General features: G+C 42.8%; 1 protein-coding gene across 3 annotated transcripts; it reads left to right on the top strand.

Annotated features, from left to right (window-relative positions):
- The first annotated feature begins 459 nt into the window (after positions 1-459).
- Positions 460-27,135, top strand: LOC146648880 (stonustoxin subunit alpha-like). 3 transcript variants are annotated; one of them, XM_085388238.1, is made up of 11 exons: positions 460-580; positions 3,256-3,385; positions 3,641-3,742; positions 4,420-4,498; positions 7,434-7,635; positions 7,790-9,599; positions 12,828-13,001; positions 14,006-14,179; positions 23,818-23,991; positions 26,411-26,457; positions 26,606-27,135. In XM_085388238.1, the coding sequence occupies exons 2-11, from the start codon at positions 3,267-3,269 to the stop codon at positions 27,133-27,135; spliced, it is 3,411 nt and encodes a 1,136-aa protein (XP_085244364.1). In that variant the 5' UTR covers positions 460-580; positions 3,256-3,266. The 3 variants fall into 3 exon arrangements, with proteins under 3 accessions (XP_085244364.1, XP_085244366.1, XP_085244365.1); XM_085388240.1 differs by lacking the exons at positions 460-580; positions 3,256-3,385; positions 3,641-3,742; ... (3 more) ...; positions 12,828-13,001; positions 14,006-14,179 and adding exons at positions 14,731-19,895; positions 20,007-20,039; XM_085388239.1 differs by lacking the exons at positions 460-580; positions 3,256-3,385; positions 3,641-3,742; ... (3 more) ...; positions 12,828-13,001; positions 14,006-14,179 and adding an exon at positions 14,731-20,039.
- The last annotated feature ends 852 nt before the right edge of the window (positions 27,136-27,987 follow it).

The following is a 27,987-nucleotide window of genomic DNA, read 5'->3' as shown; positions in this document are numbered from 1 at the left end:
TACAGGTAATAGGTGTGTTGCGATTGCATTTACGAAGCATCCATCGGTCAGTGGTTACACTGAAATCATGCAGTTTGTGCTTTGACCTCCAGAGGGCGACAAATCAGCACAGACAGAGAGCTCCATTCAAACTTTGCTGCCATCAGGAATAATTCTTCAAATATAATCATCAGTGTTTGAGCAGTTCTGATATCAGGGACAATCTAGACATGTGTGACAATACTGAACGTGTCACATGACACACCTTAAACATCATGTGATCCACTCTCAGTCTGCACTTTCATTCATGACTTCAACAGGTTGAAAAGAGCTTTGAACAAACATCAGTTCAGTGCTGAAATATTCAAACGCTGCAGGAAGAAGAACAACAAAGTGATGACAGATGTTTGTGCTTCAAACTGGAAAACCAGCAGAAATAAATCACAGCCTGCCAGAGGTTTAGGAGTTTCTGAGGTGCACCTGAACGCAGCATAGTGTTTCAAAGCCCCTGATTGTCTTCAAACGCCGCATTAGGCTGAAAGTTTACTTTCACTTCCTGAACTTCGTGGAGTGGCGCTTGTTGTTGGTGTGTGAAGAAACTGTAAGTTTGCTTTGTTTCCTCCTTTAACAGTTTGTCTTTAGGAACTTTACTGTTTGTTCAGCTCATGTTTGAGTTCTTCACACTAGTGATGGGCAGATGAAGCCCCATGAAGCACTGAAGCTTTTCATCCAATTGGTTCACCCCAACGCGAAGCTTCATGAAGCTTCATTTGCTCTAGCAGGACACCTACTGGACGTAAAAATAATAGCTGGCATGAATTTGAAGAGTGTGGCATTTTGCACACAGCCTGTAAATGTCAACAACAAAAGGAGTGTGTAAAACATGTATATTGTAGTGATGGCAGTATACTGTGTATATTTATAGTGGCAGTATGGAAAATGATTATTTGGAAATGCTTGAAATGGAAACGATCATTTACTGTGAGGTGAGGTGTGGTTGGGGTGTGGACAGTGGTTGTGCTTTTGTAACGTTGAGGTATGGACAGCTACACACTGAGGCTTTGAGCCTCAGTCCTGCCTGTTCATATTTTATTCTGTAAAAACTAAATTTTCACTGCTTTTACGACCTTTTTAGTGGGGAGAACATAGCTAGGATTTAATGATTTAACAAATCTTTTGAATCCTTTGTCCTCCACAATGCTAAATGGCTGGGAGTCCTCAATCACCATGCTGACCAGGTCTTCATCTATTGGAGATTGTTCTCCTGAGGAAAGACAATAAAGATAAAGCACAAATATAAATATCACACACGTAACTTATAACAGTTGTATAATATTGTTATATCATTTAGTAACATTACTGCATGCTATATTATCATTGCATTTGATGGCTCACCTGGTCTTGCTCCACAATCGGTGTCCCCCTTATTCTCATGCAAAGCTCTGTAGTGCCTAAGCATGGATGAGGTGTTGTTGTCATATCCCAGCTCCCTGGCACATAGCAAACACTTCACCTTGTACAAAAGTACAGACAGCTTAACATAGGTTTTATTGCACCATCAGTATTATGAAAATACATCTTCTGTAGAAATTTACATACTTTGTTGGGAGGAATAAGATCAAAATGTTCCCACACAGGGGAGGACATCCTCCTCTTCTTAGCTGGCTCCATTCTCTCCTGACTTTCTCTCCTCACTCTCATAAACCTCCAAACTGTCTCCAAACTCTCACTAACCGCAACTCTCCATCAAACACCCACATTTTGAATGAAGTCTGAGGGGTTTATATCGCTGTCATATCTCGCGGCAAAGTTCGAACCACTTCATGAACCAGTCACGTGGTACAGCCGGGCAGCGAGGCTTCGGACGTCATCATTTTCAGCTCCTCCCATAAATGAAGCAAGCCTCGATACGCGCTTCGCGGAAACGCCCCCTCCATTACTCGACACACGCTCCGAAGCCTCGATACAGAACGTCCCATCACTACTTCACACAACAAACTGTGTGTGTTTGTATTAAAGTCAGTGTGTAATGTTTCCTGGCTAACATCAGCTGTGTGCAGCTTAGTTCAGCACAAATCTGCCGCTCCATAGTTCACGGTAACGGACTCACAGCTGGACCAACGAGGCCGAGTGTGTCCGCCACTCTGAGCTACGTTCGTGTTTGTGTACTTGTAGTTTGTACTTTGTGAGTTCACTCAGAGGACGCAGCGTACGTGATGACGTCACAGCCCTTTACCTCCTTTACTGTCACTGTGATTAATATTTACACACCACACGAGACACCTGACAGCATGCTAACGCTAAGCTAAAGCTAAGCTAACGCTAAGCTAGCCAAGAACCCAGAGTGATGTTAAAGCTGAGTAAACACTGACCCCAGACCAGCACCGTGATAAAGTGAGCTGCTGCTGCTGAACCTGAACAGGTAACAAAGTGATGAGCAGTCAGGCTGCAGGTTTCTACCTGTTCATGTTTCTACAGTAGAATCACTTTGAAGTGTCTTTGTGCTGTTTCATCTTTGATTTGTGTTCATAAACACTCAGAGAAACATCACGTGACCTCATCAGGATCTGTGTTGGTGTGTGGGGCTGTACCTCAGCTTTAGATTATGGTGATTATGAGACAGTGTTTCAGCTCATTTTACACAGTAACATGAAAGTACTGTTATGAGGAGTAATGACGTAACATACTCCATTACTTTTAATTAAAGTGTTCTGTGTAATATATGTAACATGTGTAATAATGACTTTTTTGAGTAACTTCATCTCTGTCAATAACAACATTCATACGTGGAATAAAACCACATCAGTGGATCATTGCTGGAGCTGCCTGGACTTCAGTCTTCAGCATCTCAACCAACAGCATCGACATGCTGCTCCAGATGTCTGTGCTCCAGATGTCTGTGCTCCAGATGTTTGTGCTCAAGGTGATCAGACTCACAGTTTCATCCTTGAAATAAGTGTTTATATTGTTGACCCACCATTGATCATGATCAGTGGTGGGTCAGCGACATGCTTTCTTTCCGTCTCAGGTTTAAATATCTGGGACTCTCCACCGTTTGGTTTTAAAACTGAAGAAGCTTCTCGGATGAAACGTCTTCCAGAAACTTAAAGACGTCTCTTTTCTTTCCAAGCTCCTTAGATCACATGACCTGGATGACTGAACCTACAGACATATTGACCTGGTTTCTAGGTCACATGACAGGTCAGAGGTCAGCGACTGTAACTCGGTTACTCCTGTTAATGTGAACTCACTGAGTGTTTGTGGTTTACCTCTCAGACTGACTGAAGATGATGATGGAGGAAGAGGAGGACAGAGCAGAGTCTGCAGGGTCCAGCTGTCCGTCTGTGAGGAGTGACGGGTCCAAAGATCAAAATCCAGGCTTCAGTGGTGAACCTGGAGCAACGAGGTCAGAGAGCTGAACTCACTGAGTAACAGAAATAATTCTGCACTGACATTATAATCAGTGTTGACTCTGGTTGATTGTCTGACTGTGTTTGTGAGCTGAGAGGAAATGAAAATGAGTTTGTAACAAAAATCAGTTTTGTCCAGTTTTCCTGTAAAAAGCTGAACTCTAATCTAAGAGGATGTTACTGACAGGAAACAGCTGCATTATCTGCAGTCTGTGTGATCACAGCTGCTTCAATCATGTTTGTGTCTGCAGAGGTCAGAGGTCACAGTCTGCAGGGTCCAGCTGTCCGTCTGTGAGGAGTGACCGGTCCAAACATCATAATCCAGACTTCAGTGGTGAACCTGGAGCAACGAGGTCAGAGAGCTGTGATGACTCCTTTACATGTTTGTGTTTCCTGGATAAATATGACCTGAAACATCCTCAGATTGTTACAAAGATTCATTAAAAAGAAAACAATGAAAGAGAAAAGATCCAAATGTTCGACTTGGTCATTTGCTGTTTGAGGACAGTGATGCTCATATCTGTGGGGAAAGTGTGACCTGAGTGGGTTCATGTTTGTCTTTAAAGAACAGCTCTGATGCTCTTTGTGTCTGATCTGTTAAACAGTCTGAGAGGTCACACAGAGACCCAGCAGCTAAAGCCTGGATCATACTGGCTGCTGTTACTCCATCAGGACAACACTGAACCACAGTGCTGTTCATGGAAATCAGTGCAGCTTTACACTGTATCACCAAAGTACTGACTCGTCTGCCTTCACACACATGTAAACTTGAGTGACATCATATTCTGAGTCCACAGCATTTAATATGATGTCAGCCAAGAGTTCAACATATAACAGCTTAAACTGTTCTGAAAAGGTTTTTTCACAGGTTAAAAAGTGTTTACGGGATTTTTAACAGTTCTTTCAGAAGCACATACGTGAGGTCAGACACAGGGAAGCAGCAACACTGACTGAACACAGCTTTTAGAGGCTAAATTCACATTTTAATAATGAAAGTGGCTTCATGTGTGTGTCCATGGTTCATCCACAGAGTGGAGCAGCAGAGCTCAGAGGGTCCCAGTGGTCAGTCTGCCCAGCAGCATCAAACACAGCTGGACTCCATGTTTATGGTCTGTACATGTACAACAACTACTTTATTATTAATATTAATAATAATACATTTGTTTATAGGTCCCTTTCAGAACACCAAGGACTCTGTGGACTAAATGACCAAAAGAAACAAACTTTGAAATCAAATCAAATCAAATTCAAATTTTATTTGTCACGTACACAGTCTTACACAGTACGATATGTAGTGAAATGCTTGGACAACTGCTCGTGACCTAAAGAAAACAAAAAAAGGAAAAGGCTATGAATAAGATAGGAAATAAATATGAAAAATTAAAAAGGGTAAATTTAACTAGGAAGGAATAAAATATAAATTAAGGTTAAAAATGAAATAACTGTACAACACAAATTAGAATGAAGGGTAAATTTAACTGGGAAGAATAAGATAAAATATATAAATTAAAGTTGAAAATAAAATAACTGTACAACAAAATACACAATATAGAACTATATAAGAATGTATGAAGAAATATAAATCTAAATAAATATATACACAATAACAGCAGCTGTACAAGTATTAACCGGAAATGAAGAATATAGTGACCAGTGTTGTGCAAAACCAAAGTCCAGAAAGTCCAGTGTGTGTAAGAACTGTATGTGTGGGTCAGGACTGTGTGGTGGTGTGATTGAGAGACCGTATCGCCTGCGGGAAGAAGCTCCTCCTCAGTCTCTCTGTGTTGGTCTTCAGGGAGCGGAATCGCTTTCCTGACCTCAACAGAGAGAACAGTCTGTTGTTGGGATGGCTGAAGTCCTTCACCATCTTCCTGGCCTTGGTCCAGCACCGCCTGCTGTAGATTGAGTGCAGGTCAGGGAGCTCGGAGCGGATGGTGCGCTCAGCTGACCGCACAACCCTCTGTAGAGCTCGTCTGTCCTGCATGGTGCTGTTCCCGAACCAGGTTAAGATGTTTCCCGCCAGGATGCTCTCTATGGTGCACGAGTAAAAGTTCCTGAGCACCTTGGAGGGCAGTTGGAAGTCTCTCAAGCGTCTGAGGTGGTAGAGACGCTGTCGGGCCTTTTTCACCACGGTGTTGATGTGACAGGACCATGACAGGTCCTGCGTGATGTGAACTCCGAGGTATTTGAAGCTGTCCACTCTCTCCACTGGGCACTCGTTGATGACGGGGGTCTGGTAGTTCCTCTCCTGCTTAGTGCTGAAGTCCACTATCAGCTCCTTTGTCTTACTGACGTTTAGAAGGAGGTTGTTCCTCTGGCACCAGTTCTCCAGGTTCCTAATCTCCTTCAGGTAGGCCGTCTCGTTGTTATCAGAGATCAGGCCCACCACGACGGTGTCGTCAGCAAACTTGATGATGGTGGTGGAGCTGGTAGTGGCCACACAGTCATATGTGTACAAAGAGTACAGCAGGGGGCTCAGAACACACCCCTGGGGGGCTCCAGTGCTGAGAGTGGTGGAGGCTGAGACATGTCCGCCCATCCTTACTGCCTGTGGTCTGCCAGTTAGGAAGTTGGAGATCCACTGACACATAGATGAGCTGAGTCCCAGATGCTCCAGCTTGGTGGTGAGTGTGGAGGGAATTATGGTGTTAAATGCAGAGCTGTAGTCTATGAAGAGCATTTTAACATAATTCCCCCTTCTAGTGTCCAAGTGAGTGAGTGATGTGTGGAGGAGATGAGAGATGGCATCGTCTGTGGAACGATTTGGACGGTAAGCGAACTGTAGTGGGTCCAGTGTGTCTGGTAGTGAAGAAATGATGAAGTCTCTGACCAGGCGCTCAAAGCACTTCATCACTACTGAGGTGAGGGCTACAGGGCGATAGTCATTGAGAGAAGCAGGGTGGGGTTTCTTCGGGACAGGAACAATGATGGACTCTTTGAAGCATGTGGGGATCACCGACTGTGCAGACGGTGCAAATGTGATCACAGGGAAACGTTTTAAACATCGAGGCTTTAAACAGAAACCAAAGTGAAACAGTTTGTAGTCGAGATCAGTGGGAATGAAGCTGAATAACTGTTTCTTCAATAACTCTGAGAAATAAATGACAAATATGATGGAAATTAGCAGCATTAGCACTTACTAATGATGTGAGTCAACACTCTGCTGTATTCAGACGACCACATTAGGTGGTGTAATGGAAACCAGTGGATCCAGTCCAGTCGTGGCGACCTGTGGCGAGTCGATCTGAGCAGCTACTAATGGAAACGGGGCCATAGATGTGTTTGTGCTTAATAACAGTGAATCACAGGATTTTTACATTACAGTTAAAATCTCATGTTGTTTGTTAAAGTGTGCAGTTCAGGGTGTGTTACTAAAACTGTGGTTTGCTCACTTTCCAAAGACCCAGCCCCCATAAAAAGCAGCCAATCAGCTCTAAGAGTTACACACACGTGTAAACCAGAGCAGCAAATCAGGTCCAAATGTGTTGTTCACAGTGAGTGGATCATCAGTGTGCTGCTATGTTAACATCCTGCAGCAGGATGTGTTTGGTCAGCTGGTTCACATTTCCTCAGGACCTTCTTGATGTGATGTTCTTCTGCCTCCCTGGCTGCTGTGTCTGTGGGGATGGCGTTCGCTCTGTGTTGTAGCGTCCTGATGACGCCCAGCTCCAGTGGATGATGAGAGTCAAACCTTAAATACTGATCTGTATGTGTAAACAGAGTGAACCTTTAAGACCAGCTGTCTGTATGATCAACTCTGTCACCTATAACATCTCCAGGTTTCTGGCTTCGATCATCAACCTGTTGGTAGTTCAGCTCTGAACACCAGTGAAATGTTTCTCCCACTGAAATCGCTGCATTCATATGAACAGAATCAGCGTTTTGGGACCGTGGAGTTGTGGAGAAATTCTCAGTTAATCAGATAAAGTCAAACTTATAATTGGTGAGGAGATCGTGGATGATCTGCTTCTTGATTGTAAAGAAGTGGATGTTGTGTGGACTGAAGTTCAGAGTGGTGGGTCATTCATAAATATTCTGTTCCAGCTGCTGGAGGACAACATCATCACGTTTGTGAAGAACGAGCTGAAGAAGATCCAGAAGGCTCTGAATCCAAATAAGCCCCAGTGCTTGGAGTTTCAGAGGGAGGATGATGAGCAGAGGAGCAGCAGAGAGGCATTTGTGAAGATCACAGTGGACTTCCTGAGGAGAATGAAGCAGGAGGAGCTGGCTGACCGTCTGCAGAGACGTAAGAGGATTTCTTACTTAAGGTTTTAAGCTGTTAGATAAATGAGACACTCATGACACCAGTGTGTTCAGTCATTTCTCAGTGGGTCAGAAAATGTCGTCAGCGATTTGTAAAATATGATTGTTGAAGTTGTATTTTTATTATTATTATTCAGAACTTCCAGCTGCTGTTTGTCATCGTAACCTTAAATCCACCCTGAAGAAGAAGTTCCAGTGTGTGTTTGAGGGCATCGCTAAAGCAGGAAACCCAACCCTCCTGAATCAGATCTACACAGAGCTCTACATCACAGAGGGAGGGACTGCAGAGGTCAATGATGAACATGAGGTCAGACAGATTGAAACAGCATCCAGGAAACCAGACAGACCAGAAACAACCATCAGACAAGAAGACATCTTTAAAGCCTCACCTGGAAGAGATGAACCAATCAGAACAGTGCTGACAAAGGGAGTGGCTGGCATTGGGAAAACAGTCTTAACACAGAAATACAGCCTGGACTGGGCTGAAGACAAAGCCAACCAGGACATCCAGTTCATATTTCCATTCACTTTCAGAGAGCTGAATGTGCTGAAAGAGGAAAAGTTCAGCTTGGTGGGACTTGTTCATCACTTCTTTACTGAAACCAAAGAAGCAGGAATCTGCAGCTTTGAAGACTTCCAGGTTGTGTTCATCTTTGATGGTCTGGATGAGTGTCGACTTCCTCTGGACTTCCACAAAACTACAATCCTAACTGACCCTAGAAAGTCCACCTCAGTGGATGTGCTGCTGATAAACCTCATCAGGGGGAACCTGCTTCCCTCTGCTCGCCTCTGGATAACCACACGACCTGCAGCAGCCAATCAGATCCCTCCTGATTGTGTTGACATGGTGACAGAGGTCAGAGGGTTCACTGACCCACAGAAGGAGGAGTACTTCAGGAAGAGAATTGGAGATAAGAAGCAGTCCAGCAGCATCATCTCCCACATCAAGACTTCACGAAGCCTCCACATCATGTGTCACATCCCAGTCTTCTGCTGGATCACTGCTACAGTTCTGGAGGATGTGCTGGAAACCAGACAGGGAGGACAGCTGCCCAAGACCCTGACTGAGATGTTCATCCACTTCCTGGTGGTTCAGGCCAAAGTGAAGAAGGTCAAGTATGATGGAGGAGCTGAGACAGATCCACACTGGAGTCCAGAGAGCAGGAAGATGATGGAGTCTCTGGGAAAACTGGCTTTTGATCAGCTGCAGAAAGGAAACCTGATCTTCTATGAATCAGACCTGACAGAGTGTGGCATCGATATCAGAGCAGCCTCAGTGTACTCAGGAGTGTTCACACAGATCTTTAAAGAGGAGAGAGGACTGTACCAGGACAAGGTGTTCTGCTTCATCCATCTGAGTGTTCAGGAGTTTCTGGCTGCTCTTCATGTCCATCTGACCTTCATCAACTCTGGACTCAATCTGCTGGAAGAACAACAAACAACCTCCAAGAAATCTAAATTATTTAACAAACCAAAACTTCAATCTCTCCACCAGAGTGCTGTGGACAAGGCCTTACAGAGTCCAAATGGACACCTGGACTTGTTCCTCCGCTTCCTCCTGGGTCTTTCACTGCAGGCCAATCAGACTCTCCTACAAGGTCTGCTGACACAGACAGGAAGTAGTTCAAGTAGCTCACAGACCAATAAGGAAACAGTCCAGTACATCAAGAAGAAGCTCAGTAAGAATCTGTCTGCAGAGAAAAGCATCAATCTGTTCCACTGTCTGAATGAACTGAATGATCGTTCTCTAGTGGAGGAGATCCAACAGTCCCTGAGATCAGGACGTCTCTCCACAGATTATCTGTCTCCTGCTCAGTGGTCAGCTCTGGTCTTCATCTTACTGTCATCAGAAAAAGACCTCGATGTGTTTGACCTGAATAAATACTCTGCTTCAGAGGAGGCTCTGCTGAGGCTGCTGCCAGTGATCAAAGCCTCCAACAAAGCTCTGTGAGTAAACATGTGATCAGGCTTTATTTATAACATAAACAGTATCATGTGTGATGGACCCTTAAAAACTTAAACATATTTTTTTACATGATCATCAGCACTAAATACAGTATATTATAGTTAATGTTTGATGGCAGCAGTAAATGTCAGAGTGTCTTAAACATATCTGGGTGTCAGCTTTTATCAAAGTCACGTCCAGAATCATCCTGTAAGTAAACTTTATTTAAACAGCAGCTTTCACAGGTCAAAAACCACAAAGTGCTTTACAATAGAAACAGGCAATAAAAACACAGAAGATAAAAACATTAAACAGCAAACACTGAACATCATACAGCCTAAAACTAGTTAAAGGCCACTCTGAATACTAGAGTCTGAATAAATGAGTTAGTGGGACCAGTAAAAGCCTTTGACTGGAAGATCTCAGATGTGAGAAGAGCTGTAGGATTGTAGAAAGTCAGAAACATAAACTGGGACTAAAAGTAAGGACTAAAACTTTAAATAACGCCTAAAATGAACTGGTTACCAGTGTGAAGAGATTAAACTGGAGTAATGTCCAGTCTAATGTGCTGGTTAAAAGCCTCGCAGCATGATTCTGTACTGACTGAAGACGTTCAAAGACTGTGATGGAGCCATAGGTGATCAACTCCCTCATTGCTCCTCTGGTCTTATTGCTCTGCATCAGTGCACTGCTCAGCTGAAGATGAGTTCACTTCTATATGTTACAATCTGCCTCACCAGTACAGCTCCAAGGATCTGCAGCTGCTGAATCAATTATATTCCTCGTGTTTCTTCTGGTTTCCTGTTGTTAGATCTGCATGCTTGATTGTTTTTCAATCTCTCCAATGTCGTGCACTTTGATTTCCGACTGTACACAGTCTGTGAACCATGACAATTTGTGACAGAATGCAATGATCAGTGAGGACCCGGAGGACACTGACATTTACACTGTGCAGAATGAGACTTGAGACTTTATCTCACTGCTTTGTGGACGACTGATGGAAGGACTAATCACTATATCTGCTTTAATTGAACGAATTTCCATTTCACTGGTTCAGTCTCCCAGAATCTCTCAATCATACCTTGACCTTTTCCTAGAGTAACTAACCCTCACTCACCAGGATATGAGCCAGCCTTCCCTCTCATTGCTACATACTTACAGTCTTGCCTATCACCTAGGGCTGCACGATTAATCATTAGAAAAACGCGATCTCGATTCATACTTGTGTGCGATCTCATTTCCAAATGACAACGATTAAAAAAAAAAAAAAAAAAAAAAACGACGATTGTACCGCGTTTTGATCCGGGACGTAATCTGCATGAAAACAAGCGCTCACTCTTCCTGCTCAACAAATGACAAGGGCGGAGCCTTATACCACGTGATACAGAAGCTGTGCCGTGTGATGCTAAAATTAGCAGGAAAAAACAACGGAGAGCACGTCAGGGATGACGAGAAAGTGACAGGAGAAAATCCATCCCAGTCAACCACCCAAACATCAATAACAGGAACCTTATACAGCGCTTCCCTATACACGTCGACCTCCCGCAGGCACAAAGACATTACGGAGGCTATTACTTATCACCTGACCAAAGATATGGCTCCATCAACACTGTGCAAAACGAGGGATTTAGGAAAACGATCAACACCCTAGACAAACGCTACACAGTGCCGTCCCGCAACTATTTTTCTATTGTTGCACTACCTGCTCTGTACACGCAGCGTCGAGCAACGGTGGAGACGGAATTTCAAGCAGGACAACATTTTGTTGTTTTTATGTTTATTTATTGTTTTTATGTTCAGTCTCAACTGTTACGAAGTTGATGTGCAGTTAATAAGTGCAATAAATAGGGATGGGTATCGTTTAGGTTTTATCCGATACCGGTGCCAAACCGGTACTTTTGAAACGGTGCCGGTGCTTAAACGGTGCTCAAACGGTGCTTAAAGAATGGAGAACACAAACTTTGTCCAAAAACCTCTCATGCTCAGCTGTTTTTTTGTAAAAAGATAACAATGTGTGCCTTTCCTGCAGCTATGGGGCATATATGGTATCACTCTTGACTGGAAGCAGTGCTTAAACAATGGAAAAAACACAAACTTTGTCCAAAACCTCTCATGTTTAACTGTTTTCCACTTTTTCTTTGGTCATTTTAGCCTTTTTGGCCAGGGTGAAGGGAGTATCTGCCATCAAACAAGACAGCCGCATGTAACTATGATGATGTTTGCTAGTTCACCTTACATGCATTAATATAATAACGTGGTTAGCCTACTCAACGTAAATTACACATGAACAACATTAAGCTCCTCACGCAGAGAAGAACGGCTGCTGCTGCATCATCATCCTCATCATTTCTGCTACACTGGCAGGGCTAGGGGCCAGGACTCTCCTCTTCGGGTTTTTGGGGGATGTTCTAACTCCGGGTCGATAACAGGCACCACACCCGCAGTAGATGCGCTCGGTGTGAGGTCTCGCAGCAAGCTATCAAATACGGCGCATTTCTTGGCTTTTAAAAAAAACGCTATGCGTCGCCAGGTGTTTCATCGGATTCGAGGTGTTACCTCCTTTGACAGTATCACAGTATCAGCTTAAAGCACTTGTTGCTGCTGAGTTTGCATCTTTTGCTGTGAAGTACAGCCAGACTTTGACCGCTTCGCCTTGGACATTTTTAATCTGTAGCTCTGCTCTAACAGAACGTACGTACCCGGCCCCGCCTACTATCCTCGGAAACGTAAAATGATTGGCTAGAAGTGTATCACAGCTCAGGAAAAAAAAGCACCGAAATAAAGCACCGAAATGTGCGCTGCTTTTCGGTCTGGTTACTACCGTTTATGTCAGAACCGGTGCCATCATGGCACCGGACACCGGTACCCATCCCTAGCAATAAATATTTATACTGGAAAAGAAAATCGTGAGAGAATCGTGATCTCAATTCTAAGCCAAAAAATCGTGATTCTCATTTTATGCAAAATCGTGCAGCCCTACTGTCACCTGTTCACAGAATGAGTCATCACTTGTTTTTGTTTAGCATTTAATGAACAAGTTCCAGGTCTTTATATTTACACAGGGAACATTTTTAAACTAAAACGTTTTTTAGCCATAAATAGTAATGCACACTGACATTTGTCTTTCTTTCAAAGGTTCAACACAAGAAGTGATTTAAATTAATCACAAACAGTTTGTTATCAAATGACAATTTTTCAGATTATGTCTTTATTTTGTTTTTGTTTTTTAGGCTGAGTGTCCCTGGTCTCTCTGAAAGAGGGTATGAAGCTCTGTCCTCAGTTCTCAGCTCCCAGTCTTCTACACTGAGAGAGCTGGACTTAAGTAACAACAACCTGCAGGATCCAGCAGTGGAGTTTCTTTCTGCAGGACTGAGAAGTCCACACTGTAAACTGAATACTCTGAGGTGAGATCAAGTTATGTTGTGCTTTTCATGAATTGACAGAATTAACCAATAAGAAGCCACTAAATGGGGAAAAAAGTCAGTTAAACTTCTGTAATAGTTTTATGTTAGTGTCATCTCTTAGTGTTGACTAGGGCTGCATGATTTTGCATAAAATGAGAATCACGATTTTTTGGCTTAGAATTGAGATCACGATTCTCTCACGATTCTCTTTTCCAGTATAAATATTTATTGCACTTATTAACTGCACATCAACTTCGTAACAGTTGAGACTGAACATAAAAACAATAAATAAACATAAAAACAACAAAATGTTGTACTGCTTGAAATTCCGTCTCCACCGTTGCTCGACGCTGCGTGTACAGAGCAGGTAGTGCAACAATAGAAAAATAGTTGCGGGACGGCACTGTGTAGTGTTTGTCTGGGGTGTTGATCGTTTTCCTAAATCCCTCGTTTTGCACAGTGTTGATGGAGCCATATCTTTGGTCAGGTGATAAGTGATAGCCTCCGTAGTTTCTTTGTGCCTGCGCGAGTTCGACGGGTATAGGGAAGCGCTGTATAAGGTTCCCGTTATTGGTGTTTGGGTGGTTGACCGGGACGGATTTTCTCCTGTCACTTTCTCGTCATCCCTGACGTGCTCTCCGTTGTTTTTTCCTGCTAATTTTAGCATCACACGGCAGCTTCTGTATCACGTGGTATAAGGCTCCGCCCTTATCATTTGTTGAGCAGGAAGAGTGAGCGCTTGTTTTCATGCAGAGTACGTCCCGGATCAAAATGCGGTACAATCGTCGTCTTTTTTTTTTTTTTTTTTAAATCGTTGTCATTTGGAAATGAGATCGCACACAAGTATGAATCGAGATCGCGATTTTCTAACGATTAATTGTGCAGCCCTAGTGTTGACCTAGTGTTGCAATAAACAGGATTTATTGCAAAAAATCTAAAAACTCTTTAGTGCACCCTCATTGCAATTTAATAACAGTGTTTAATGTTTATGTGTCATTTTTCAGACTGAGTCACTGTAAGCTCTCAGAGAGAGGCTATGAAGCGCTGTCCTCAGCTCTCAGCTCCCAGTCCTCTAGTCTGAGACAGCTGGACCTGAGTAACTCTGACCTGCAGGATTCAGTAGTGAAGTTTCTGTCTGCTGGAGTGAAGAGTCCACGCTGTAAAATGGAAACTCTCAGGTCAGGATTTAAAATGTTCCACCGATGATCATGTTAAACCTGATTTCTATTACTGCATAAACAGTCAATTGATTTGAAAAAAGTCTTAATGTAGAAATTAGCGTCTGGGGTTTTTAGTGATATTTGTTCACTTTCTGTCTTTCATTTGCAATGAAATGTCCCATCTGCTCCTCTGAGTCCAAATTCTTTATTTTAGCAGTGCTTCATCCACCAAACCTTCTAGTTCGATTCCTGTATTCTGAAGGTTTTTACAGAGCTGTTTGTTCAGATATCAGAATTTGATTTTCAGAAAATTTTAGTAATAAAAATATGATCAATTGATTATTTCTGACTGAAAAGATGAAATATATATTTGGTCATAGTGATATGACTCATTGCCTCACTTAAACATAAAATGTAAACAAAAATTCAAAACAATAGATTAATATAAAACTGAATTTGACTGTTGAGCTTAAAGTGAGCTTGAATGTTATTCACTTCCCGTTTTATTTTGGTAGTTATCGTCTCGGGTTTTTACTTTTACTTCCTCCCCCGACATTGTCTACATTAGTTTCAGCTGTAGAAGATTTATTGACTGTTTGATTTGTCACTTTTTTTAAAACTATAATTGTTGACTTATAAACTATTGCTAAAATGTATTTTTATTAAAATACCAAATAATTTATTACTTTATCATCTAATTAGATTATAATTCTGTAAATAGGGGTGATAGTGTGGTCTATGTGGGTTGTCTTCAGGTACTCTTCCTCCCACAGTCCAAGAACATGCATGCAAGGTTAACTGGAGATGTGTGATTGTGAGCATAAATTGTCTGTCTCTGTGTTTACCTGGCTACATCACCATGGTTACTGATGCTGAACCAATAACCTGGTCTGGATCAGGTTATGTTCAGAGTTTTTGTTTAAAATCAACTGAAGTGCCTCGTTTTCACTGATTCTTTCATTTACAGGAAGCTTTAAGTGTGATATAGAGTCAGTTAGGGTTGCAAAGGGGTGGAAAATTTCCGGTAAATTTCCAAAAAGTTTCTGGTAAATTTCCATGGTAAGTTAAGCTTGGGAATTTTGGAAATATTCCATATTGGAAACTTTCCATGGAAATAATGGGAATTATGGAAATTAATGGGAATTTAGGAGAACTAACTGGGAATATATTATTTCCAAGCATAAATATAAACAGAAATCATAAGAAAACCTCCATGCAAAATGTTTTCAACAGATATTTCAACAGATTTATTTGTAAGTACAGTAGAATAGAACACGTTTCAATAACTTGTTTCATGGATGAATAAAAACAGAAATGTTGAGTTCAATATTACCATCCCCTAACCCCGCTCATTCAAAAATGCCCCCTGTCCAAAAATCTCCACAAAGTCCCATTCAAAAGGTTAAATGAAAAATGCCACTTATCCTCCAAAACGTCCCATTAAACATGCAAATCTTCCTTCAAGCAATCCTCTTTTCTCATTTTTGCTCAGTCAATAGACTCTTCCTGGACCTCATCATCATCCAACAACATGTCCACTTCCTCAGCATCCAACTCTGAGTCTTCCTCTTCAGTGTCACTTTCCAGCCTTGTTGAGGATGGCTCTGTGTCAGGCTCAAAGAGCCGTAGGTTTGCCCGAATGCCGACCAGCTTTTCCACTCTCACATTTGTGAGCCTGTTGCGAACCTTTGTGTGGGTGTTGCCAAACAGTGACCAGTTGCACTCGGAGGCGGCTGATGATGGTGGGATTTGGAGGAGGATGGAGGCTACAGGTGCAAGGGCCTCAGATTCACATAGTCCCTTCCACCAGGTGGCTGCAGATATGTGCTGGCATGACTGCCATATTCCATCCCCTTTCCAAAGGCCTTGCTTTGTTCGATACTTTGCCAAACTGCCTAGAAGTTTGCCTTTATCGAGACCCAGGTGGTCAGACATGGCTGTAATGACCGCATAGGCACCGTTGATCTCTTCCCCAGAAAGTATGCCCTTGTCATATTTGGGGTCCAGCATGTATGCTGTTGCATGCACTGGCTGCATGAAGCCAGTGCATGCTCCCTCTGCTGTTCCAATGACTTGACCACAGCCGTTTCCTCTGCTTTCAGTAGTAGGGAAGTGGGCAGAATTGTCTGGATTTCTTCTTTGAGTTCTGCAAAAAGGCACTGGACATCTGACAAGATGGCACCATCCCCCTCTATCTTCGCTATTGCTGCTGCAATAGGTTTGAGGATTTTCCTGCTGCTAGATACTCTTTCCCAGAACACATCATCCAAGATGACCTTCTTGATGTCGCTGTCGATGCCTACAGACTGGGATATGGCCATCTCTTGCAGAGACTCCTTTCCCTCCAGAAGGCTGTCAAACATGATAACAACACCACCCCATCGCGTTATGCTGGGAAGCTTCAGTGTAGTACTCTTGTTCTTTTCCTTTTGCTTTGACAGAAATGTAGCGGAAGTTACTTGTTTGCCTTTAACATATTTCAGAACTTGCTTCACTCTCTTATTCAGAGTGTCCATTGTTTTTAGTGCCATTATGTCTTTTAGGAGAAGATTTAGTGTATGGGCTGCACAGCCAATAGTAGTTATATGTGGGTAGGTCTCCTCCACATGTGCCCAGGCAACCTTCATGTTGGCTGCGTTGTCAGTGACCAGTGCAAAAACTTTATCTGGTCCAAGGTCATTGATGATCACTTTTAGCTCATCTGCAATGTATTGGCCTGTGTGTCTGTTTTCCTTTGTGTCTACACTCTTGTAGAACACAGGCTGAGGAGTGGTGATTATGTAGTTAATAATTCCTTGTCCCCTGATATTGGACCATCCATCAGTGATGACTGAAATACAGTCAGCTTGGTCAATGGTCTGTTTCACCTTTGCTTGAACTCGACTGAACTCTTCATCCAGTAGATGAGTAGACAATGCATGTCTGGTTGGGGGAATGTATGCTGGTCGGAGAACATTCAAAAATCTCTTCCAGTACACATTGGATGTCAGCATCAGGGGTGAGCCAGTTGCATAGATTGCACGAGCGAAACACTCATCTGCGTTTTTCTGGCTAGTGTCATCCATAAAATCAAAGAATCCTCCGATGCCAGAGGGACCAGGAGCTGATGAGTGGGTATCTGACTCTGATACAGCTGAAACAGATTCATTTTCCCCTTGAGTGGAACTCCTGGCTGCTGCATGTGTTGGGCCTTGAGGAATTTTTTTGCACTTTGCAATGTGCTGCTGCATTTTTGTGGCATTCTTCACGTACGTCTTATCACAATATTTACACATATATACAGGTTTCCCTTGCACATTAGCTGGTGTAAAATGTCTCCACACATCAGATAGCGCATGTGGCATTTTTCTGTAAAATAAAACAAGAGCTTGTAAAAATGCTAATGCAATGCAAGAGATCGTAATAATACAATTGCAATATGATAATAAACAGATATAAATAGTAAGGCTAGCTAAACAACTGGAATGATCTTCAAAACAAAACAGCCAAATGAGGAAGCTAGCATCTTCTTTATGTTATACTAGCTATGGCTTATTTAGCATCTAACAGATGCTAGCATTTTATTTAGCATCTTATCAGATTGCTATCTATAGGATTAATACATTTTATGTGATATTCACAATTTAAACATTTAATGAATATATTTTCCCATAATATCATCAAAACTTACCTCACTTGTTAAGTCCACAGGCTCAAATGTGTGCCTTCAATACTCTTTGTCCTTCAGGCTCAAAAGTGTGGTCCATGTGTACATGTGATGGAGGCATGCACAGTGCCAGTAGGTGGTCTCAATAGCCATGCAGCAAGCATGTGCTCTGTACATGTGATTAAGGAATGGCATGGATATTCAAGTGTATTTGAATTGCATTTGTTTGTTTTTGTCAATATTATGCTAAAATATACTTTGCTCAACTATATTTAAGTTCCCTAAGAAGAGCCAACCTTCAATTTTGAAAATTCCCAGTTTATTCCCATAAATTCCCGTTAATTCCCGTTTATTCCCATGGAAAGTTTCCATCTCTGAAAATTCCGGGAATTTTGCAACCCTAGAGTCAGTCATATCTGACTAATGTCAGTGAATGAGGCCCAGCTGTAAAGTCACAGCAGTCACACTGTATGTGTCTCATTGTCACTGGAGTTTAGGCTCCACGCATCCAGCTGGTGCTGCAGAAAAAGTAGAAATGTTTCTGTTTGGTTCTAATGCTGAGTCTCTTTTACAAAGATAGCACTGCAGCTAATCCTGCTCATGTAGCCAGTTAGTAAAAACTCAAGTCACTGTCAGACACAGCAGACATTTATTGATAATCTCACTGTATGTGGTCTTTTAGCGCCTCCTAGTTGTGAACATGTGGAGTGGTGTTAGTCTGGGTGACGAGTGTAACTGTTGAGTGAGAAAGACTGTGGTCGTGTCCAAATTCATGGGCTGCATCCTCCTGAGGACCCGGCCTTCGCGGTCTACGTGGGCCGGGTCCTCAGAAGGTCGGGTAGGCCGGAAGTAAACGGCCGTGAAATTGGACGGTCTAGCCTTCTGATTAGCGTCACTGCTGTCTCGGTGGAGTTTAATAAACTCGGCCGTCTGCTCCTTGCTATCTAAAATATAACAGGACACTGGTGTAAATTGTTGACCATCTCACACGTCTGTTTAATCAGTTTTCTGTTTGACGTTTATTCAGTTGTGTAAAAACCAAGGACGAACCCACCCGGGGGATTCATAGTTTTATTTTATCTAATCTGATAACTTTAATCTCAGCCAAACCGATTTACTCACGAATAAACAAAACACTGAAAAAGCCAAACAATGACATTTTTAGGTTGTCTAAGTGACTTATATATTACTTTTAACCTGATTAGCGAAAGTCTGCGGTGATCTGAAAATGATGTGCCGGGAGTTGTGCCGTTCTCGGCCGCATCAGTGACCCTCGAGCTCCCGGCTAGCTGTCGAGCTGGTGGGTAGCAGACGTCTCCGAAAACGTCGAAGCACTTTTGCAAATATGCGATATCTTGATAAACCGAGCAGATATTTGATGTTTACACAGCTACTTTCTCGCCTGAAAATATGTTAAAAGTTTTGTGACCCAGAAAGATTAATAAGAGTAAATTTAAATCTTAGTAGCGGTCGCCATTACCAGAAACTGGAGTTTGGCTGGGCCGCAATATGAATTCTGGGATATGGTGGGCCACGAAGGACACACCCGACCCATCCTTCAAATTCGGGGAAAAGGAGGACGCATTTGTCGGCTGCATTCGGAGGAGTCCACGAATTTGGACAGCCTTCGGCGCGTCGCTGTGACGTTATCGGTCTACAAATGCGGCTCAGGAGGAAGCAGCCCATGAATTTGGACACACCGAGCATGCGTGCTGGTAGCACCTTAGCCACAGCTTGAGTGTGGAGGAGAAGCTGAAAAAGAAGGTTTTCTAGTTTGTAAGGAGGAAAAAAACTGAGAGGAATAAGTTAAAGAGAGGCTGGAGAGTAACACAGAGCAGCAATGAATGCTGCTCACACAATTTAGACAGTTTAGCATTAAATGTTCGAGTGAGTTAGCTCCCAGCTAACTAGCAAACCAGCTAACTAGCAAACCAGCTAACTGCACCCACAAGCTGCGACTGCGTCTTTCTAACAAGAGCGTCAGACACTCAGACTGGTTTTCTTTGTGGATGATGATTTATTCTCACTGATCCTTCATGATGATGCTGCCATCCACCCACTGCTCCTAGCAGTGTTGCCAACTCCTCAGTAAGGAAAATTGCTATTGGCTGTCCTAAAAGTTGCTGGAAGTCGCTGAATGACGTCATCGCCTAATTTGGATAAATGGTCATGCTAATGTAATTGTAACGTACGTTGTAGGAGAGAAAAATAACATCGTGGAAGCGACATAACGTGAGTAAAAAACGTCCTGGAATGCATTTAAATAAATAAATCATAGTTCTGTCTGTAACTATTACAACACTCTCACCACATTTGTTAACAATTCTCTCAACAAATGTGTTTCTCCTCGTTCTTTGTTATCCAGCTGAGACTTTGGGTATAAATGTGTCATAAACAGGAGAAAGCAGTGCAGGTTCAATGTAATCAAACCTCAGACTGAGTTCAAAATCATCACCTGTCCCTGATACCACGTCAGCACCAGAACCATGATGTGTTTACTCACATTTAAAAAGGTGGAGGTCAGTGGACTGTTGTCATTGGTCTGAATGTGCCTCTATAAACATGTGCTCTTCATTATTGATGTTTTCCTAATGAACAGAAAATGAGACTTAATAAAATCCTCTGACTGTTGTTGGAGCAGGTTGGGTCCTGGGTTTGAGTCCCCCGCTGAACCACAGGGGCTTCTAGCTTTGTTTCACAGTGTATAGAACAACAAATAAAACCAAATCACAAAAAAACGCATCAGACTTTGAGGGTTGAACCAAGGATGAGGAAGCAGACTCGGCCCCAAACAGCTGGATATATGGATGTTACCACAGCAACCACAGCAGTGTGCTCTCAGTATATTTAGTTGTATAAAGGTGTTTGTGGTGTGTTGCAGCTGAAGCAGCCTCATGTATGTTGACACAGGGAGAAAATAGTGTGAGGACACTGTTCACAGCAGTCACAGCTCGCTGCCTTCAACAGTCTCTTCCTTCCTTGTTTGGATGTCACTGATATCATCTTCTGCTCTCACACTGACCACCTGTTGGAGCTAACATGCTAACATGGAAGCAGCAGGTATGCCACCTGTGGCAGCTGAGGTCACGTGATCTGAGTGTTTGAACCACACGTTGGAGCAGCGTTTCCAAACATCTGCACTTCAGAAGCTCCAAAGTGTGGAAACGTCACTGTGGAGCATCCCAAGAGATTTTCTTGCCTCTGCAAAGCTAAGCTTGCAAACAGCACCATAGTTTGTCAATCCCAACCAATCAGAGCGCTCCTTATGTCACGTCACATGACGCGTGTGTTTACCTCTTTGATTAGCACCCAAAGAACTAAAGAAAGGCTAAAAGGACGTTCAGCCAATCAAATCCCTCCTAGGAACAGGAAGTCTAGAGAGGAAATGGAGCAGAGAAGGAGAATCACCAGTTTAAATGTCTGAGTTTTAAACTGGTGACCCTGTAAAGAGGCTTTTATTGACTCTGTTTTCTTTACAGCTTTTTTCACCATTTAAACTGTTTAATATCAGATTTAGAAATAACTTTTGGACAGTTGTTGTACATTTCCACTAAAATGTGACACAAATAATGACTTTCTGACTTTACTTTGGACTAATCTAACGACTCAGCCTAGCTATGTTGGACTTGGTGTGGAAGCAGCTCCCAGTTTGAGTTCAGGAGACAGACACCCTCTACTTTGAAGATCAGCTTCAAACTTTCCTTTTTGATAAAGCTTATAGTTCGAGCTGGATCAGGTGACCCTGAACCATCCCTTAGTTATGCTGCTATAGGCTCAGGCTGTTGATGATGCTCTGCTTTCTTCTCCACTCCCCTCTTTTCACTCCTGATGCTTTTATATGTCACGACTGCATGTCCTTAACTTTTGTGTCTCTCTGAGCTCATCTCTTCTCTTTCCCCTCACCCTGCAACCAGTCATGGTAGATTTTTTTGAAGCTGAGCTTTGTTCTCTTCAGTTGGGTGTCTTCCCTGCTGCCTTTAAAACGGCGGTGGTGAGGCCCCTTCTGAAGAAGAGCAATTTGGATTGTAATGATTTTAATAACTACAGACCTGTATCCAACTCACCATTTTTAAGTAAAGTCTTAGAAAAACTTGTTTTTACTCAGATTACTGATTTTCTCAATGATAGACAGATCCTGGAGATATTCCAGTCTGGATTTAGGGTGAACCACAGCACAGAGACGGCTCTCCTAAAGGTTTTAAATGATCTTAGATGTAACTGGGACGCCCAAAAGCTCTCAGTGCTGGTGCTGCTGGATCTAAGCGCAGCCTTTGATACAGTAGACCACGCTATTCTTTTAAACAGACTAAAACACATGGTGGGCCTCTCTGGTGCTGTACACAACTGGTTCACTTCCTATCTCTCTGACAGAACTTTTATGGTGAGTATGGATACATGCTCCTCTAAGATCCATAAAATGACATGTGGTGTGCCTCAAGGGTCGGTTCTAGGCCCTGTACTTTTTAATTTGTATATGTTGCCTCTCGGCAGTGTCATCAGGAGGCATGGAGTGAACGTCCACAGTTACGCTGATGACACGCAGCTGTACATCTCCGTGTCTCCTGATGACACCAGACCAATGGATGCCCTTTTTAACTGTGTCTTGGATATAAGATCTTGGATGGCAGAAAACTTTTTACAGCTTAACCAGGACAAAACTGAAGTTTTAATCGTCGGTCCTGAGGCTCAGAGAGAGAAACTCTTGTCTAAATTAGAGGCATTTTCACTATGTCCTTCACTACAAGTGAAAAACCTGGGTGTTATTTTTGACTCTGAGCTTGGTTTTATCCCACATGTTAAACATGTAACCAAAATTGGATTTTATCATCTAAAAAATATAGCCAGAGTCCGCCCTATTCTCTCTCGGGCCAACACGGAGATGCTGATGCATGCTTTTATTACCAGTCGCATTGATTACTGCCCTGCTCTCTGGTCTTCCTAAGAAGAATATTTCACCTTTACAACTTTTACAAAACTCGGCAGCTCGTGTGCTGACGGAGACCAGAGGGCGGGCCCACATTACACCGGTTTTAGAATCGCTGCACTGGCTCCCCGTGTGTTTCAGGATCGATTTTAAAGTTCTTTTATTGGTTTTTAAATGTCTTAATGGTCTTGGGCCTTCTTATCTCTCAGATCTGCTTTTACCATACGAACCCTCGCGGACCCTGAGGTCCTCTGGTGCTGGCCTTTTGATTGTCCCTAAAGTCAGGACACATACTCACGGAGAGGCAGCTTTTCAGTGGTATGGTCCTCGTCTGTGGAACAGCCTGCCGGAGGAGCTCAGGGCCGCAGAGAACGTACATGTTTTTAAGAACAGGCTCAAGACCTACCTTTTTAATTTAGCTTTTACTTAACATTTATTTATTTTATGCTTATTTATTCTATCCTGTTATTCTATTTATATTATATGCTGTGTGCCCAGCCTGGAGGCTGCAGTCTGTAACCGGCTCCCTGTGATAGTGTTTCCTCACCTGGCTCATGTGTGCCCAGCCCAATTTTACTCTTTGTGTGTGTGTGTGTGTGTGTGTGTGTGTGTGTGTGTGTGTGTGTGTGTGTGTGTGTGTGTGTGTGGGGGGGGGGGGGGGATATGTATCCATGATCGTTTATGTTAATGAGAGTGTGGGGAGTGAGTTGGAGGGCGGGGGGGCGCTTTTAACCATGTAAAGCACTTTGTGCTATATCTTTGTATGAAAAGTGCTTTATAAATAAAGATTGATTGATAGATTCTCCTCCAGGAGCCTGTTTTCACTGGGAGGATCGTTGTGTCAAAGGGAGTTCTTCCTTCCCACCATCACCAAGTGCTGCACACAGTGGATTGTCTGGTTTTTGGGGCTTTCTCTCTAATATTGGAGGCCTTACACTGTTAAACAGCTTCAGACGACTGTTGTTGTCTGTTGGGAATTGTCACTTTTAAATAAAGTTACATTGAATGGATGTAAATGGATAGATGTTATTGTGACAAACAGAAAATGATCTTTAAAAGATAGATTGTTGTTTTGTGTGTCTGCAGTCTGTCAGGCTGTCTGATCACAGAGAAAGGCTGTACTTCTCTGGCCTCAGCTCTGAGCTCCAACCCCTCCCATCTGAGAAAGCTGGATCTGAGCTACAATCATCCAGGTGACTCAGGAATGAAGCTGTTGTCGTCTGGACTGAAGGATCCAGGCTGGAGACTGGACACTCTCAGGTATGGAGAGAATGTCTGATAGAGGAGGACAAGCTGGAAACATTTCCTGTGTCCTTCACTCACTTCCTGTTTGTTTCCTGCAGATGAGACATGAACAATCACACATGCAGGAATATTTTCAGGGACAGACACACTAGTCTAGCTGGATAGTACGTGGATATTTATGTAGGGGGTCTCCAAGGAGTCTGTTTGCAGGAACATTAATGATAACTGATAAGTCATGTTGAGAGTTTCCTTAAAAGTAGACCTACAGTTAGGTCCATAAATATTTGGACAGAGACAACATTTTGTAACTTAAGTTTTTAAAAATCTCAGTGACGAACCAATTTCAGTGACCAAAAACGCCGTTTACGTGTGGACGAAAGGTGCAAACGCATAGAAAAATCTGCGTTTTCAAAAATACCCGGGTACGTGTGGACGTAGCCTAAGGATCAAACCTCTATCATTATGCAATCGATTATAGAACTCTAAGCATATATGAGTAAATACTTCTAAGCATAAATGACAATCAACAATATAAACCTTACAGCTGGTTTTAATAACAGAATTTATTTGTTTCTCAAATGAGAAAGAGCTATCGAGAAACACTCCTAAATCTTTAGTTGTTAACTTTTCCAGTGGGCCAAGGTCAACATTATCTGCTAATGCTAAATAGGCTGCCGTTATTAACTAACGCTAATTTGATGCGAATTAGCATTATGCACTAATGTTAACACTTACTTTTTAACAATGTGAACGGCTAATGCTAACATTACAACAATGTTGTAATGCTAGGGTAAGCATTACAACATTGTTGTAATGCTTACCCTAGCATTACAACAATCTGAGCTGCTAATGCTAAGTAGGCTGCCATTAGCACCTACGTCTAATTCAAGGCAGATACGCATTAGAACCTAATGCTCATATCGTTTTCCTTTACTTTATAACAACGTGAGCAGCTACTGCTAAATAGACTGCTGTTATTAGCTATCCACCAAAAATATCCACCAGGGTGGATATTTTCAAAAACTCAGTTTTTGCATTTACGTGTGGACGAGAAAAACGGAGAAAACGCAGAAAACGCAGCGTCAAAGGTGTGCGCCTTTTTTGACGTCACACTGTGCGCCACGTTATTGTTTGGGTGAAATGAATTTCTACAATACTGTTAATTCTACTCTCTGCAGTGTTTAAATGCTTACATATACACACAGTTACTGTCCCTCCACACATACGACTCGGTTCTGCTTCTATGCCCCAGCTTTGTTTACTTTTTCCCACCAAGGCTTCTAGACTTCTGATTGGCCAACATTTCTACAGGTTAGGAATCTAGCGCCACCTGCTGCTTTGGCATGTTCCTGGCAGCGTTTTCCTTCATTTCTGCCTTTATGTGTGGACGGGATTATTTTTTAAAACGAAAACGGAAAATCTCCGTTTTTAAAAATACCCGTGTACGTGTGGACGTAGCCTCAGTAGTCTGTAAAGACTCTGTGTGCCTTCCAGAGTGCTCTGGCATGCACACACACCTTAAGGTCATGAGAGAGGTCGTACCTTCTCTTACTGATTTATGGTTTAGGAGAACACCTGCTCTGTGTCTGGTTAAGTATAAGAGCCCTTTGTTAGGGGGACCGCTGGACTCTTAGCACCAGCTTTGGGGAGTCTTCACAGGGTCACATCTGGAACACACACAGACACACACGCTATGCACAGACTGGTACTCTTTGTTCATACCTGTGTAAGACGTCATAATGAACTTGTGCATATTCATGTGACCTCAATAAAGAGCAGTGTTACGAGGGAGCAGACGAGAGCGACTGAGGTCAAGTGAAGGAACGGCGCTGTCACAGTTCTCTCCCTCATCAATTGTCTGGTTCCAGCGGTGGGTCTGTGCTAGACGACCCATCACCAGCTTTTTCCAGCTGTTTCCACTGGTTACCAGTACGTGGTAGAATCCACTTCCAGATCTGGTTGTCTTTAAATCTGTGAATGGATTGGCTCCATCTTATCTCTCTTTAACAAAAGAATCCAAGTGGAGCCCTCAGGTCTGCAGATAAGCAGCTTCTGACCAGAACTAGACGTAAAAACAGAGGTGAGCTTTATCGATGGCTGCAGCCAAACTCTGGAACAGTCGCCCTTCACATCAGGTCGTCACCAACACTGGACATTTTTAAAAGCCGGTTGGAAACACATTTGTACTCTGTAGCTTTCAATCCTGACCAGTCTTTATAGTCATTACTGTGTATGTTTCCTATTTTCTCTCTACTCTGTGCAGCACTTTGGCTCAAGCTGTTTTTAAATGTGCTGATAAATAAATGTAGATTTCTTTGAATAAAACAGTGGAGCCGAGCTTTGAGCTCAGTGTGTAACAGTGTGTGTGTGAGAGCCATGTAATGTCCATGTGTGCATGCTGACTGTGCTGCTCTGACCCCCCTCCTCCTTTCAGGGTGGAGCCTGCTGGAGTCCGATGGTTGAGACCAGGTCTGAGGAAGTGTAAGTGTGTTTTTAATGGGATTCATGAAAACAAAGCAGCACACATTCAACCATCTTCATCATGTCAGGAGTCATCATCAAAGTGTCAATCAATGAACAGATGATGGATCAATAACTGCAGCTGGATTGTGTTTGTTCTCTCCATCAGATTCCTGTCAACTCACAATCGACACAAACACAGTGAACAAATGGCTCCAACTGTCTGACAACAACAGGAAGGTGACACATGTGGAGGAGGTTCAGTCATATCCTGATCATCCAGACAGATTTGATGGTTTTAATACTCAGCTGCTGTGTAGAAATGGTCTGACTGGTCGCTGTTACTGGGAGGTCGAGTGGAGAGGAAACGTTAATATATCAGTGAGTTACAGAAGCATCAGAAGGAAAGGAGACAGTTATGACTGTGTGTTTGGATGGAATGATCAGTCCTGGAGTCTGATCTGCTCTGATGATGGTCCTCAGTCTGTCAGGCACAATAACAGAGTAACATCCATCTCCTCCTCCTCTGTCTCTAACAGAGCAGCAGTGTATGTGGACTGTCCTGCTGGCACTCTGTCCTTCTACAGAGTCTCCTCTGACACTCTGATCCACCTCCACACCTTCAACACCACATTCACTCAAACTCTTTATCCTGGGTTTAGACTCTGGTATCCTGGTGCCTCAGTGTCCCTGTGCTGAGTGGAGTGTAAAGAGTGTCTCCTGTTACAGAAACACTCTGACTGTTGAACAGATAGTTCAGTCTGTACATGTCTGTCTCTTTCACTCACAAACACGTTTTCAGATTCATGGATTCAATCAGTTGATGTTTGAAACTCTTCTAAATGATTCCTTGTAAACTTCTTCCTCTTCAGTCACAAACAAACAGGAAGTGATGTCACATGTGTTCCTGTCCACACAGCAGAATGAGTCTATTGCTGCCAGTGATGTACAAACAGAGTGAGCATTTCTGAGGCCCAAAATAAACTGAGTAGTTCACTGAATGAACAATGGACTGTGAGCTCAGTTCCTTCATCATTAGTATGGATTATATATGTATATGTATTATATTAGTATCATATATATCAGGTGCTGCTGCTTTCAGTCATTGTGCAAATGTGCTGTTTGTAAGCTTGTAAAGCTGCAGTCAGCTGAGACTGAAGAAGTCACCTGATCAGTGAGCAAACGTTTCTGAAAACGTCCAGATGAACAGAATCAACCTTTTGGGATCAGCCAGCAATGCAGCATCATTGTTGTTCAGCTTCAGAGGTTTGCAGGAATGAACTGATGACCAGAAACAGCTGCAAAGTCCAAGAAAATACCAGCTGGAGTTCAGCTGCATTTGAAGAAGTCAAAGAAAAGTAAGGATGGCAAAGGGCGACGTTTTCTTCCAAAGAGCTGCAAACATGGTCGACGCCTCATTAGAAGAATCATCTGGACATTTGTGAGGAACTCTAACCAAGAAAGCAACGTCACACAGATCCAACAGACAGTTTCCATGACTGCAAGTGTTGAGTGGAAAAATGCTACATTGCATTATTGCATCCTCTCACC

Source organism: Rhamphochromis longiceps, linkage group LG18, assembly GCF_057381845.1.
Source record: "Rhamphochromis longiceps isolate RC_006_pf linkage group LG18, R_longiceps_female_GT1.1, whole genome shotgun sequence".
NCBI lineage: Eukaryota > Metazoa > Chordata > Actinopteri > Cichliformes > Cichlidae > Rhamphochromis > Rhamphochromis longiceps.
This window is presented reverse-complemented; position numbering and strand designations above follow the sequence as displayed.